The sequence below is a fragment of the Cannabis sativa genome, chromosome X, assembly GCF_029168945.1.
Source record: "Cannabis sativa cultivar Pink pepper isolate KNU-18-1 chromosome X, ASM2916894v1, whole genome shotgun sequence".
NCBI lineage: Eukaryota > Viridiplantae > Streptophyta > Magnoliopsida > Rosales > Cannabaceae > Cannabis > Cannabis sativa.
In genome coordinates, this window is record NC_083610.1 from 79622430 (window position 1) to 79639025 (window position 16596).

At 32.9% G+C, this 16596-nt stretch overlaps 2 protein-coding genes across 2 annotated transcripts; both read left to right on the top strand.

Annotated features, from left to right (window-relative positions):
- Window positions 1–3965: 3965 nt before the first annotated feature.
- LOC115699142 (protein TIFY 8) lies at window positions 3966–8508 on the top strand. The gene is made up of 6 exons (XM_030626389.2): window positions 3966–4579; window positions 5286–5482; window positions 5611–6047; window positions 6128–6212; window positions 7639–7876; window positions 8116–8508. Exons 1-6 carry the CDS (start codon window positions 4300–4302, stop codon window positions 8205–8207), a joined length of 1329 nt encoding a protein of 442 aa, XP_030482249.1. The 5' UTR covers window positions 3966–4299; the 3' UTR covers window positions 8208–8508.
- A 3925-nt stretch (window positions 8509–12433) lies between these two features.
- Window positions 12434–13804, top strand: LOC133032715 (sterol carrier protein 2). The gene is made up of 4 exons (XM_061106929.1): window positions 12434–12903; window positions 13006–13066; window positions 13309–13411; window positions 13491–13804. The coding sequence occupies exons 1-4, from the start codon at window positions 12778–12780 to the stop codon at window positions 13576–13578; spliced, it is 378 nt and encodes a 125-aa protein (XP_060962912.1). The 5' UTR covers window positions 12434–12777; the 3' UTR covers window positions 13579–13804.
- The last annotated feature ends 2792 nt before the right edge of the window (window positions 13805–16596 follow it).

Here is a 16596-nt window from a genome sequence, read left to right on the forward strand (position 1 = left end):
AATAATTACAGAATCGAAATCAGAATTATTTATCACGAAAATTTAACAAACATCAATCATTCATCAAATAACACTCAATACAACATGATACCATCCAAAGAACATACAAACAATCGTTTTAAAGTCCAAATTTCATGTAAGTAAATCAATTACCATGGCTCTGAGGCCAGTTGTTGGATATTATTTTACCAGGATCTTAGATCTACTCACAAGTATGTTTATTAACACCCTAAATATGAACTTTCTAAAACGATAAATTAAACACATATAAAGTTTAAGAAACCTTACATTGGGTGCAGCGGAATTATAATGACTCCTTCCGTTCAGATCTCTAACCCTTGATTCCTTTCTGTAGCAGAGTATTATCAAGATCTGAACCTGGATCTTCTTCTCTGAATTCTTGATCTTGAATCTCCTTTCGTTGATCTTTCTTCACAATCTTCCTCACTATGATTGAGGTATTGCTTGATGTGTGTGGGCACTACTCTAATCACTAAGAGAGGTTCGAAATTTTGAGGAAGAAAAGAGAGAGAGAGTGGCGGCTAGAGAAGAGAGTGGAGGCTCAGGTTTTCGATTCGTAAAGTGTAATTTTCCCGAAGCCTTCACTATCTATTTATAGCATTCCTTCTGTGGTTTGATTTGAATTATATGGCATTAAAATAATGAAAAAAATCATTTAAAAAAGATAACATAAGTGGCCGGCCCTAGGCTAGGTGGACTGGGCCTTGATTTTTGCAATTTTGCAATTTTACCACTTTTGTATCTGATTTTCTCAAAAATGCCAATTTCCTAATTCAATCATTTAAATGCCAATTCTAACTATTTAATAACTATAAATAATTATTAAATAATATTGTCATTTATCATATTTATTAATTGCACCATACAAAGTATCATAATTAACAAATATGCCCCTGTTAACTCTTTCTTTACAATTTCGCCCTTACTTAGTGAAAATTTCACAAATAGACATAGTCTAATTTGTGAATTATAATTGATTAATCAAAACCAATTACATGAGTCTTACAAGCAATATTATCTCAACTAGTGGGGGGACCATGGGTCTATATAACCGAGCTTCCAATAAGTAGATCAAGAATTTAGCACTAAAATTCACTAACTTATTAATTCTTCGTTGAATCCACGCATAGAACTTAGAATTGCACTCTCAGTATATAGAATGCTCTATATGTTCCACCATATAGACACATCATTAGTTATCCATTGTTATAATCCTAATTTGATCAATGATCCTCTATATGAATGATCTACATAGTAAAGGGATTAAATTACCGTAACACCCTACCATGTATTTTATCCTTAAAACACTTGACCACGTATAAATGATATTTCAGCTTATGTGAAATGAGATCTCCACCATTTATTTTCGTTTGGCCAAGCTCGAAGGAAATCATCCTTTGCTTACTATTTGCCAGATAGAAGCTATAGATTCCATGTTTATGCTAGCGCTCCCACTCAATTGCACTACCGTGTTCCCAAAATGTACGTATCACCCTGACCTAAAAGTAGGCTTAACTAACAAATCAAAGAACACGAATAGCCTTTCAAGATTGAGCCTAATCATAACAGGATTAAGATCATTTGATCTAGGATCAACTTGGCGATATTGACTTGAATAGATTTTACGGTAACTTTAATTAAATCTAATTCAAAGTTCAATATCGGTCCCTTCCGATGCATACTCCATGCATCCAACCTGAGCTTTACTTTAACCAATGTTCTGGAAAGAACATAGTATTTCTCCAAATACAAGTAAACTCTTGTTGTAGATTATCATATCAGTAAAACCCTGTGTCTGATAAATCTAGGAAACTTTATTCACATAGTCATGTTTACTTTCCAATGTGATGACAAGACTGATAAACATGATCAAGTATGTGAAAAGGGTTTAAGATGAATTTATAAATCAATTAGACAAGCAATTGATAAAGTGAACCAAAACATACACAAATGAATGAAAAATACTTCTGTTTCTTTATTGATGTTGAATAAAATAGATTACATTGAAACGGAGTTTTATTTAGGGCATAAAACCTAACACAACGGTCGTGGCTTTGTCCCTGTGATATTTCACGATTTTTTGAGATGTGTATGGTTAGTTTTTTAAAGAACACTAACGAGTATAAAAGTAAGGAAAAAACTTACTAAAATTTACCCTAAAAAGAAGAACATTTTCAATTTTTGAATTAGGGGGTCATTTTAACTAAATTTAACGCAAAAATAATCTTCATATTCACGTCTTAGTAGTACAAATTCATTATGAATAGTGGAGAAAAATATTTCGAGATGTGTTTGGGCCACATTTCACAAAGGGGTACCATTATCAGAAATGTGAGATTTTTATTATTTCGATAAAAATGATTGTTAGTGCTTAAAAATTACTTTTTCTCTCAATCTGTGCAATAGGAAAGTCATGCACAACGTGCTTGTCTTCATCCCTGTAAAATTGCACAATTTTTTGAGATGTGTAGGGTGGGAATTTAAGAGAATTCTAAGAGTGTAAGAGTAAGGAAAAAAACTTTTTAAAATTTTCCCTGAAAAGTAAAATGTTTTTAATTTTTGAATTAGGGGTCATTTTAACCAAATTTAACGCGAAACTAATCTTCATATTCGCGTCTTAGTATTACGCTAGTGGGAAAAAATATTTCGAGATGGGTTCGGGCTACATTTCACAAAGGGGTACCACTATAAGAAATATGAGATTTTCACTATTCTGATTAAAATGATTGTTAGTGCTTGAAATTTACTTTTTCTCTCAACGTGTCTAATAGAAAAGTGATGCGCAACAGTCTTAGCTTTTTCCTATTAAATTTCATAATTTTTCGAGATGTGTAAGGTGAGATTTTAAGAGAACACTAACGAGTGTAAGAGTAAGGAAAAAAAATTGTTAAAATTTACCCTAAACAGATAAATATTTTCAATTTCTGAATTAGGGGGTTATTTTAGCCAAATTTAACGCGAAGCCAATCTTTATATTCACGTCTTAGTAGTACGAATTCAATGTGACTAGTGAGAAAAAATATTACGAGATGGATCCGGGTCACATTTCATAAAGGGGTACCACTATCAGAAATTTGAGATTTTTATTATTTTGATTAAAATGATTGTTAGTGCTTGAAAATTACTTTTTCACTCAAAGTGTCTAATAGAAAAGTGATGCACAACGATCTTGGCTTTATCCATGTGAAATGTCACGATTTTTCAAGATGTGTAGGGTGAGTTTTTAAGAGAACACTAACGAGTGTAAGAGTAAGGGAAAAACTTTTTAAAATTTACCCTCAAAAGAAGAATATTTTCAATTTTTGAATTAGGGGGTCATTTAAACCAAATTTAACGCGAAAACAATTTTCATATTCATGTCTTAGTAGTACAAATTCATTGTGACTAGATTCCGAGACGGGTCCAGACCGAATTTCACAAAGAGGTACCACTATTAGAAATGTAAGATATTTACTATTCCATAAAAATAATTGTAAGTGCTTAAAAATTACTTTCGTTTCAAAGTGTCCAATAGGAAAGTAATGCACAACCAATCATTCAATTTTGCAAACATATTTCTCATGTAAGACTGATTCATGACTAATTTATTGTAATTCAGGAGTTAATAAAAAAAAATTATATAGATAATACTCTATTTTTAATTTTAAAGTTTATATTTAAACGCTTAAAGCTTTTAAATTTGGTTTTAAGTAGTTTAAGTTAGTTAAATAGAATATCATATTGTAATTATAAACGTGATTGTGACCACATAAGTAAATTATCTTAAAAAATAATGAAGTGACATAGATAAATTTACAATTATTTTTAGAATTTAAAAAGCATTTAATCCAATGAAAAAATCATATAATAAATGTTAAAAGTCTGAACAAAACTCCTATTTATTAAAATAATAATAATAATAAAAATAATAAAGAGTAAAAAAAGTAATGAATGCAATCGTGGTACTTACTGTATATATTTGTTCACCTTTCTGAGTTGAGTTTTAGTACTCACCAAAATGTTACAGAAAAGACACAAATCATAACACTTTAATACTAAACCAAACATTTATTCTCAAACCCAACCAAACGGACAACATAACAGAGAGAGAGAGAGAGAGTAGACCAAGCAAGAACCTTTTGCTTTTTATATCTCTTCTCTTCTCTCTCTTTCCCTTTCATCTTTTCTGAAAATCGAGCTCTCTTTACTGTGCTCTCTCTCTCTCTCTCTCTTACCTCTTTTTCTTTTTACTATCTGGGAGAGTGAATTAGCTGAGAAAAGAGGTGATATGGGTTTGAAATGGCTGTACCCGCGATGATAATGGCTCAACAAAGTATGCCTAACAATGCAGAAAACAATGCCAACAACCATCGTAACCAGGAAAACCAACTAGCTAATCCCATGTTTCATGACTTTTTTGGTACGAAGCCTAACGATTCTCCTGTCGTTTTGGGCTCAGCTTCAAAATCAGCAGCCGATGCCAGACTCTCAGAGCCTTCACCGTCCGCTTCAGCTTCTTTCGGTGCTTCCTCTGGTGGTGGTCGTGGGCCTGTCTCTACTACCTCTGATCTGGGTTCGGGTCAGTTACTTCCCTTGTTTCCTTATAAAACACTCTTTTTACTCTCAACAGAGAGCTAATTTTCCGCTTACAGTGGTCTCCCCATTTTTTTTTTCGTTCACATTAAAATTTTCATGGGTTTTTCTTCAATGTCTTTATTTGGGATTTTTTTTGTTTATTGGATGAACTGTTCTCTATTCAATGTCACTATGTGCGCGCGTTTAATTGATGGTTGTTATTGATTTTTTTAGCAGTAATGCGTAATACCCTTCTCTCTCTCTCTCTCTCTCTCTCTCTCTCTCTCTCTCTCTCTCTCTCTCTTTTGTGGAGTTGGTGTGTTTACTATGGATTGGTTTAAGTGAGGTCATTACGCTGTTTGGTTAGTCTTTTGTGGCTTTTTTCATTTTCCACCATTATATTTCATTTCCATGGAGTTGTTCAATCTGGTATAAGCTTTCACTGTTGTTCTCTTCTTTTAGCTTTATTTAGTATTTGCTTACTTTGTGTAAGTTTGTTTCAACATTCGTTGCTAGTTCGAGATTAAGATGTTAGTTTCTTTTTCCCTTTCCTTATCTTGTATGTTCAGTGTTATGATCATTCTTCTAATGTTGTTAGGCGTTTTGAGGGGCAATAAGTTTGCTATGATCCCTAAGATGTTTTAAAAGCTCTTCCATTGATTACAAAAATAGACGTTTAATTTGATTATTTTCATTTTAATTTGTTAAAGAGAGACGAGCAGTAAGTCATTTGGAAGGGGTTCCATTTTATGGTCCAAGAAGTGATATGTCTGGGCCAGAGATAATAAGTAACAACAAGATAGTGGGGAGTAAGAGAAGTAATTCAGACTCTACCTTCATGGGGTCATCCAGAGATGGAAATCCTCAAATGGGACCTGATTCTCTTGAGGGATCACATTTGATGAAGGTAAGATATAGTCACCAAATCTTATTTCTCTTTTAGTTTTGTTCAACCCAATTCTTCCCTTAGTGGGTTCTTATCTTAACAATGCAGTTTTTTTTGTTCTTTTTTTCTCCCCACTTTTGGAATTTCAGTGGCTTAGAAATGGAGCTGGGGGAGACAGGCCGAGAAGAATGAATGATGATGACATGGTCTTTAGTTTACAACAAATGAGGCCTAGTTCTGCTTCTCTTATATTTCAGCATCCTTCGGGGATTTCTAAATTAGACCGATCCATTCCCCTCAATGCGATTCCAGCGGTACAATATCCACCCCGTGGAGGTCATTTTGTGCCTATGGTGCCTCAAATACCTTCTAACAGATTCAGAGACACCAATCCCGGTCCTTCAAATATCTCTCAGTCAGCTGCTGACGAGGGATCTAGAACTGGAATAAAGGGCCCTGGAATATTGAGTTCCATTAATGCCAGTGCTGGTGTTTCTGAGAAGAATGCGCCGGGGCCACTACCAAGTGGTAGCAGGCAAAAGTGCCCCACTGTAATTACAGAGCCAGAGTCTTCTACTCCACTGAAGTAATATCTTTCTTTCAGTCTATTCTCTTCTGGTAAATATATTGTTGATGCTATGTATTCTTAATTTGCTTCTATGGCAGTCGGCAAGGATTTGCAGGTAATCGGCAGATGACTATATTTTATGGTGGGCAAGCTCATGTTTTTGATGATGTTCATCCAAACAAGGTCTGCTTTCTCTTCTGATTCTTCTAGAGACAGCTCGGTTATTGTGGTATGATAGCTATTCTGGTGAGAACTGAGAAGCATATTTAATGGATATTAATGAAATGGTGTGTTGCTCTTTAAGACAAGAGAGTGATCAATGCCGATTTTCTAGGCTTATTGTTCAAATACTTCAAATGGGGTAATTCTTTAATAAGATAAAATTATATAGAAAGACATGAAGTTGGACAGAGTCGAAAAATATTAAAATTATTCACAAATATGTTCATTCATGTAGGGACCAAAGGTTGAGTTCGATCCGCGATCTCTGCACTTGTAATGTCTCCTGGGATAAGGGACGCTAATGAGCGGCCCTTAGTATAGATAGGTTAAGATACCTTATGAAATATTCTAATATAAGGCAATGCTTCCCGGCATTGGTAATCTTAGATTAAGAAGAGAAAAAAAATTCATCTATTCCTCATTGTTTTAAGTGAAAAACAGTTAACACAACTATGCCTATTTATAGGAAACAATTGATCACAAATGGAAAGTTAACACAATTGAGAAAATATTAGTAAATTACCCAAATAATAATAATAATAATAATAAATTCTCTGTATTCAGTAAGAAATATAAATTCCTAATTGTGGTATTCCTTCTTTGCATCACAAAGATAACTGGTCAGAGTCTTGCATATAATTCTTGTAACTTGTAAGGTCAATGCAAGTAGGAGTGTTTTCCTGTCCCATACCTTTATAACATATTATTGAATTTTGATTACTTTTAGGAGTGTCATACATCGAATGAATGCGAGGATATTAAATCGTTGAATTACTTTACTAGTTTTGAGATGTAACCTCAAATATATTTCTGGTTTACCTGCAAGCACCATAAAAGTTGAATCTGAATGCTTTTTTAGGCTTACCCAAAGTCATCTTTTGTCATCTGGTTCCCTGCACGTTTGACTGATTTCTTTCAATACATCCACCGGTATACTTTCAATACACTGCGGTGGCACGAAGCGTGTCTTCTCTGTAAATAGCTGCAGTAGCTCACTTCTCTTCTTCAGTAATAATATTCTTTCTCTAAATCCACGTTTGAAAAAGAATTGTAAGCACTACTCTTGTCTGGTGAAATGACTCGTATCGCGCATTAGGATGTTCAGGAATAGCCATGTCTATCTGCTTTGAAAGACCTTGGTGAACTTTGACAGTTCTATCAAAGATTTTTAGTTCACACAATAGGATTTTTTTTTCTTCTTTATGTTTAGTAGTTGATTATATTAGGTAATTGTTTATTATTATCACTATTGCTGTTGTTGTTCCTCTTTGGAATTAGAATCATATTTGTTTTAAATGTCTCTCTTTGTAGTTGTTGTTGTTGTTGCTGGTCTGTCTCCTGTGATATGAAACTTTGATCACTGTTCTTGATACAAACAATATTTCAGGCAGATGTTATAATGTCCTTAGCTGGATCAAATGGAGGATCTTGGTCAACCAACTACTCTCCAAAATCTAATGCGAGGCCGGCTGGTGAAGGTCAAATTCCCATTGGAGATGTTGAAACTGGTAATGCCAAGGCCATGGCACTTCTTCGAGAATATCGTGGGAGGATAAGCGTCCCTGGCAGTTCTAGTAGTCAAGGTATTGGGTTCAGTGACCGAGTTTTGTCGACACCATCTGCAGGTGGGCTTTAAATTTGTTCTTCTTGTTGCAGCATGCTCTTATTTTTATTCTTTTGAGTTGAACTTGATGAGTATGCACACTCATAAATAAGCTAATGTGATTAAGAAGTACATTTACATTTACAACTTATAGATTAGAGAGACAATCAGTTGACGATGGAGATCATCTAAGTGACCAAGATTTGTTAAATGTGTCAATAGCATTTGATTATTTTACATTAATGGTTGTCTTGATTGTAGGTGGCCATCAGCTCATCAGCACGGTAGCTAAAGACGTGAGAAGCTCGGTTCATGCTGGAGAATCCATCACCAAAGAGAAAAATGAGATGTGATGATGTTGTTGTTGTTGTTGGGGAAGAGGCTTGAAAAGTGATTGAATTGTTCTAAATGTTATCAACAACCCTCTGAGAGGGAGAAAAAAGATAAAAAGAAAAAGAGAATATTTCCCCTTCTCTTTTCTTCTATTTTGATTCATATTTCTGTTATTTTATATTTAATTTGTCTCCTAATTGTATGATGACTTGATGAGTTAGGAGTAGATGGGTTGATTTTCTTGTTTATAGAAACCCACAATGCTTAGTTGTATTCCCATTATGGATATAATGAAAATTGAGCACTCTTCGGTTTGTTAAAGGATTACACTTTTCTTTAAAACAAAATGAAAAGGCCATAATTTAGTAACGATTGAGCCATTTTTTTAACTCACAAATGGTTCTATTTTGTGATATACAGTATTTAGTATCTTGTATACATAATTTAAAGTGTCAATATATTATCACTTACCTTTATAACTTTTTTTTTTTATTGTATTTTAATATATATATTGGGTTAAATTTTTATTACACCCTTTAAATGGACGTTTTAATAGACCTTTTATCGTTTCGGGATATGAGAAAGTTTTAATTCAATTTTTGTCATAATCGTGTAGTTATTTAGGATTATCTTTAAATTTTTAGAAAATTCTGAATAGTTTACTGTATTAAAAATAAAGTTCAAATATTTTGTTACACGAATAATTATTCTTATACGCGTGGAAACTGTTTGAATTTTATTTTTGATATTGTAAACTATTTAAATTTTTTTAAAATATACAAGTGGTTCTAAATAACTATAACGTACATGATATGAAGAAAAAAAATAGACTAAAAAACTATTTTAGATGCTGAAATAAATAGAATGTCTACCAAAACATTTCTTTAAAAGTTGTGTTACAGATTTCTCTATATTTTGTGTAGAGTATATTTACTTGAATTTTTTTTGTATATATCGTTTTATTTATTTATATTTACATTTTGAATAATAATATGTTCATAAAATATATATAAAAATATTATACTTTAACTCGTCATGATATGAAAGCATCTAAGGTTTGTCCGATTTATTTTCAGAATAATGAGACTACGATTCATGCTCTTTAACTTTGTCCTTTTTTTAAGTCTATCCGTTGATTGGATTTTGCAAGGACTCAAATCTTCGAAGGATGCCTCTTGTTATTATGAATTATTGCTATGATGTGTGGATATTTTGAGTAGGCAAGAACTTGAGGAGTTCATTGCCCTTGGCTAGCGCATTTGGCATAGGCAAAATACTTTTGTTTATGATCGTAAGCTCCTCCCTGACAATATGATCAGTCCTTGAGGCTTGAGCCATTAACTATCTTTAGAGGTACCAAGATGCTAATATTGGTTCTCTCAAAAAAAATGCTAATATTGGTGGGCCATCATCTATGGATCAGCCTTCTTGTAATGTGGGCAATGAAGAGTCTTCTACCGAAGTAGATCTGGCTTTAGGCGTGGTCAACTTATTTGTAGATGTTGGGGTTTGTTATGAAGACCATAAAGTAGGGATGAGGGCTTTGGCTTACAATCCTAATGGTCATGTCTTCTTTTCTGGTGTGTCTCCGTGCATGGGATTTTTTGAGCCTCTTGTTGTTGAAGCTAAAGCTTTACTTCAAGGGCTTTCCCGTTGCTTGTAGTTGGGGTATACATCTGTCTGTCTGATTGTCAACGGTTAGTTCTTGTTGTTAATAGCAAAGATCCTCGTCTCAATAAGTTTGGTATTGTTCTTAATGACATTGATCATGTTTGGAAATCTTTTAATAATATATTCCTCACTTATTGTAAAATGTCTAAGAACATTGTTGCTCATTCTTTAGCAAAACGGGCACTTGATTTAGATGAGCCACGTTTTTGTGGTGGGGCCTACTTATGGATTTAGTTGTCTAAATTTACAATTTTTTGTACCTTAAATCTTTTCAAACTTAGTGTCCTTTAATGGAATTACTCTATTTTCTTTAAAAAATATATATTATACTTTAAAAATATATATATATATATATATTTATATCAAAATATTATACTCAACTGCGTGAATTATCTTTAGAGTTTTTTTTTTTTTTTTTTTTTTTTTTTTTTTTAAATATACATTTTTAATATTATTTTTATAGTTTTAAGATTCTTAATAATTTTTTTTTTACTTAAAATAATAAAACATTAATTCTACTGCAAAATGCAAATTAATTTAATGTCAAAAAAAGCCTAAGTAAATAATTGGTTGGATCTCAAGTTTTTGTGACTCTGTTGATTTAACGAAGGAGCTAGTAAAGAAAAGTTTGGCTATGAGTGAGGAGGGGGTTTCTAACTACTCTGCTTCTCAAAGGGATCCTTTCACAATCAATGGATCCACTTTGCTGGTAGATGCAGCTGCCATTATTATGTCAACAAATCATACAGTATTGGCTGTACTAAGCAAACTATTACGAGGTTAGTATTGTAAATTAATTTTAAGGTTTTATTTCATATAGTGAACAATAGCAATTCTTAAAGTTTGAGAATTTTGACAATTTAATTATACTGCACTAAGGATTAGTACTAACCAAAGGATTCTAAGTAGAGGAGCATGGATTATGTGTGCTCCTTGCTCAGTTTGTACACGAATTATAACTTTGTAAGTTACTAACCAAAGTGTAGGACTTTGGTTAGTAGGGGGTGTTTAGTTTTGTTTTTCTTTTATTGTTTTACTGTAATTTTAGATCGGTGTTAAAGGGGTTTTTATTTGAGTGTTTTTGTATTGTTACTACTTTTCTCTAATTTGTGAATAGTAGGTTTTCCTGTCTGTAATAATGTTATTTTGTTTGTCTGTTGTTTGAGTCTTTACAGGTAGTATTACTGTTTTTCAAGCTGAAACTTTTGCCCTGCTGACTGGACGAAATTGGGCTCATTCGTGTGAGACTCTCCTAGAAGCGGTTAAATCTGATTCTCTCTCCGTAGCTATGACCATCAATAACAGGAAGGTTTTTGCTAATGAGTGTGTGTGTTGTTAGAGGATGTCATAACTTTGTTGTCTAAATTTTCGAGGGCAGTTTTGTCTCATGTGTCTCGCAAAGATAATAGTGCGGCCCATGGATTGGCTAAACATGCCCTTAGGCTAGACAATAAGTTATGATGGTTTGAGGAGGTCCCATCACCGATTGTTGAAGTCTTCTCGAGAATGTCCTAATGTAATTCTGATCACGTTTTTCAAAAAAATAAAAATAAAAATACATTGCGTCAATTTAAAATAAACTATAAAATAACCTAGAAAAATATACATTAACAATATACATTACAATAATTGTAGATAAACCCAAAATAAACTTAATGAAGTTTATTCACTTTTATATACACTTTGAATAAACAACCACAATAAGTGTACTTCACCTCATTACATTAACAAAAATGCCTTTGATTAAAATAAACTAAAATATGATTTAAGGGCCACCATTGAATAAATTTTAGGCTAATCTTTTCCCATGTATTAAATTATACCTTCTAAATTGTACATGTTATTAAAAATTTATCTAAATTATTGAGATTGTTAAATTTAAGGACTTCTATCCAATTTTATAAACAGAAACTTATTGCGGACGAAAGTTTTGGAAACACAATTTAATACATATTAAAGTTCAAAGAACATAATTTAGTACAAATCAAAATTTGTATTTAGTACATATCAAAATTCACAAATATTCTCTGAAAAATCCGTCAAGCTATCTAGGGTGTTTATTGGACCATATCCAATATTTTTAGACCTATCTAGATTCGATCCAATTATATATTGGATGTTAGATTTTACCATCCGATCTAATTAATTTCAGTCATCCAATCGATCCAACATCCATTGGATGTTGGAGTAGATCGGTTCTATCCATTGGATGTAGTTTATATATATTTATTGGTTTAATTTAAGTTTATTTAATATTTTAGATCTAGTATTTTTAGATCAGATTTGATCCATTTAATATTTTAAATTCAGTATGTATTGGATTGAATTAGATCTATCTAATTAAAAAAGTAAAATTTTAATGTTAATTTTTATATATACATATATATTTTACGTATAATAATGTAAAATTAAATTACTCATCCAAACTAAATTAAAATATTTGATTTTTGGACACTCTGTCTAACATCGGATCCGATCTAATTCAGTTAAATATTCAACATTACTATCTAATTCAATCCAATCATAATTAAATATCTAATATTTAACGATGGATTGTAATTAGATGGGTCGATTCACTAATGCACACTCCTGCAACTATCTAACTTGAACGAAACAAAACCAAAATCAACACAAAACCCAACTTCCTCAACCTTATCATTTTAATTTGATATATTAATTAAAAAAACACTTGTTTCGAAATGCGTGCCCTCACAGTTCACCCTTCTCTCTCCTATCTTCACACGAAAGCAACCACCTAATTTCACCCTTCTCCTCTAAAATAACGAAAGCAATTAATTAATTTTGGAATATAAATAATCAGTGATCGGCAGAACCAGAAGGTTCATTCGGTCACGAAACAGCTTATTATATATATTTGATCTTTCTTCGTCGTACAATTGAGAAACTTCAGTAAAGAAAATGGCGACCCCTCAGCTCAAGCCGGAGACTTTGTTTGACTTGATGAGTAAACACTTTGAAACGGACGAGGGTAAAGAGCTCTGCAAGAAAATTAATCTCGTTTACCAGATCAAACTCGCACCCGAGGTCTTATATTCTTTTCTTTATTTTTCAATAATAATAATTAATTAATTAATTTTGATTTAAGTATGACCTAATGCTTTTTTGTTTGTTTGTTTTTGTTTATAGAAAATTGGGTTCAATGAGGTCTGTTATACTATTGATCTGAAGAATGGCAAGGTCATCAAAGGTTAGTTATTATTATTATTATTTTAAAATTAATTTTGTGTTTTTGTATTTTATGATTTGGGATTCGTTTTGGCTGTTTGAAAATTTTCATATGGTAATTAATTGATATCAAATATGTACTTTCACTTGATCAATTGGACTAAAATCTTGATCTGTTACTTGGTTTCATGTTTTTAAAGAAGAACTTCTAATTGTTCTTGTCAACAGGGTTTTGCTTTTTCTGACGTTTTTGTCAAATTTTAGGAACATTGGAAGGAGAAAAGCCTGATGCTACATTTTCCTTCAAAGAAAAAGATTTTATCAAAATTGCACTAGGAAAGATGAATCCCCAGATTGCTTTCATGAGGTCAGACCTTTTAATTTAACTCCTCATTAGGTGTTTTTCACCTATTCATTCTCATCTGAGTTTTTATGTACTAATGCAGGGGATTAATGAAGATTAAGGGCAGTTTGAGTGCAGCACAGAAATTTACACCTGATATTTTCCCTAAGTTCCCAGTTTCAAAGCTGTGAGCATGTAACTATTTTGGGCTTCTCTGTATTTGTATTGAAATAGTTACACTGCAATTTGAATATTGAGGGCCATGAACTAGGAAAGGAGAAAAGGTTTTAAAGTGTTTTGGATTTGATATAATCAAGCATCAATAACATAAATATAACTTATAATGCAATTACCCGAGGTCTTGGACTTGGAATATAAAGTTATTCTATGATTGATTTGGATGGTTTTACTTTCATATTTTCACCTTTTTCAATCTGGATTGTTTGAGGGTGTTTGGCTTGTTTTGTTATGCTTAATTGTTGGCTCTTCAACAATATGATGCTTCTGCTTTAGATTTTAGCTTCTCGGGAAAACTACTAAAGCTGATTTTTGTTAAAAGAAAATTTTAAAGCTGAAAGTTAAAATTCAAAGATTACCCAAATGCTTTGGAGCTTCAAAAGTCCAAAAAAAAAAAAAAAAAAAAAAAAACTGCATTTAAAAGTTCCAGCCAACTAGAGCCATTATATACTTATCTTAATTCACAATACACGATTGTATTCCAACACTATGATCATCATTTAATTTTTTTTTCTCGAATTGCTTTGCACGGCAAGAAAAATATATTAATCCCAATAATGACTATAGACCAATAATAAATCAAAGACCATTATTGAAATAAACTTATCTATTTTTCCCTTTAGTATTTTAGAACTCCTTTGGCTGCGCCTTACGTGTCTTTAAATATTATTCTTGTTTTCGGAAAGATGACACGTGGCACTTCCAAAGAATGATCAAGTAGGAATCTTCTAAGCCAAAGCTCTTCCACGTAAGAAGGCCCAATCTAGACGGGAGATGGGTCAGAGCCTATTTGAAGCCTAGAAGCCTCACCTCCAAGGATGAGACTTACTCGAATCTAGAAGGCTCCCCGACTTCCATAATAGGTAAAACCCTCTCGATGAATATTGGGACGCACTTGGAGAGGAATTCCAAAAGGCACCGCCAAAAGCCCTTTGAGGGGTGATGTGGCATCCCTCTGACACCCAGTCCCACCAAATCACACCTTGTCTCCTATGTCAGAACATGGTAGTGTGCACACCACCAAAAGGAATGCATCATCTTTGTCGAACGATGCCTGTTTGACATCATTGCCTATTGTAGCAGTACTCTGCGCGTGACACCTGTCCGGACCGCGTGGGCCTTATCTATATGCACACCTTCACCCCACAAGCCAAAATTCTACAATGGGCCTCAAAGTCATGTATTTCATGTATTTATCCTAATAGTGGACCTAGTTTGCACAGTAACTATAATAGGTCACGGGCATGCCTAGATCCGAACGTAGCCAATAAATAGCCTTTTATACCTTCATGAAAGGGAAGTGAGAACTCTGGTTATATTTTCTTTAGACTTTCTTCTTCACAAAGTAAGAAAAAACTTAGAGGAAAAACACTATGGCCATAAACTAGGGTTCTTCAACTTATAAGACTCTATTGTAATATATTCAAAGCCTTTAGGCTAATACATTGACTCATGGACTAGGATTTATTAACACTCAAACCACGTAAAAATTTCCATCTCTATTACATAACTGCTTATTTAATTTCTTAAGCTCTTCTTTAATTTAGTTTTTAAAAATCTTGGTAAACATAACTGTTAAGGTGGAAATGTTTGATGGTGTTATGAGAACACTGACTGATGTGAGATATGTTCCAACATTAAGGAGAACTTTAATCTCTTTGAGAGTTTTGGATACTCGTGACTATGACTATTTTGCAAAAGATGGTAAAATAACTATGAAGAAAGATGGCTTGGTAGTTGTGAAGGTTAAAAAAGAAAAAAATTTGTATAAATTAGTCAGGAGGACTATTTTAGTTGGAGTTGTGAATGTGGAGTCAAGTCACAAAAGATTCATTTAGTGTGAAGGAATGCGGGAAGGTAGAGAAGACTCTAATTTCAGTTAAAGGTTGTTTGAAGAAAGAATTTGTTATTCGCATTTTCGGCAAGGGACACGTGGATTCCAAATATAAACTTAAGGCCCATCAGTGGATCCAAATAACATAAACTGGGTCGAACTTAGGATCTATCCGGCCTTCCACGAATTCAACAACATAACTCACCCAAGTGAGATTCCGTCAAGCCTGGTCAGCATCCAAAAGGTCTATCTTTGTGTATCTAGAAGAGGTCCTCAGCGTGTATCTGGAAGATTATTATAGTTTTCCGTTTACTGCCAAATCGCACAAGATTAGGAATTACTTCCCAAAATCTTGGATAAAGAATAATATCTTGCTAAAAAGAAAAATTTAATAATTAGAAATCAGGTAATTAATATGTCATTAATTGCCCACGAATATAGGACACAGTATAAATATATAGCTTCATGATAAGGCCTCTACGTCAGCATACACAAAGTGCTCCATGGGTCGAGCTTCACCAAATAAGCCCAAAGTCAATGTATTATTTGTAAACTTTCCATGAGAGGAAAAAAGGTAACTAGTATGACTTCTATAACACTACAAATACTCATTGAATCCTTCATGCAAAAATTTAAAAAATCTTGGCTCACTTTCTCATACAAAAATAAAGTGCTCATACTTCACTGTAATCCCTTAGGCTTTTCTAACCTCTCATAATAATATTAACTCGTGGACTAAGGCTCGTTACGCCCTAACAACGTAAAAACGCTAAGTGTCTTCTTCATATATATTTCTTTTTGAATTATATTTTCTTTAGCTCTTATATTTAATAATTAGTTTTCCAAAAAAATCGGTTAACAGAAGGCATCAGTGAAAGATTGAAGAATGTGAAGACACTGCTCTAGTCGAAGCATATATACTCTTATTGATGGTTTGAGTTGTGAGTTTAGAGAATTTGACTCAATGTGGATATTGTTGGAGTTTGACTCAAATTAATTTTTTTTTATCTATATTTGTTAAGTTCTAATTTTTTAGGTAATTATTAATTGTGTGAAAGTCTTGATAGCTAAGTTTTGAAAAGTCTTCTTGAGAAAGCTTTGGAATGTCTTGGTCCCAAAATTGTCTTGGTGTCCAATT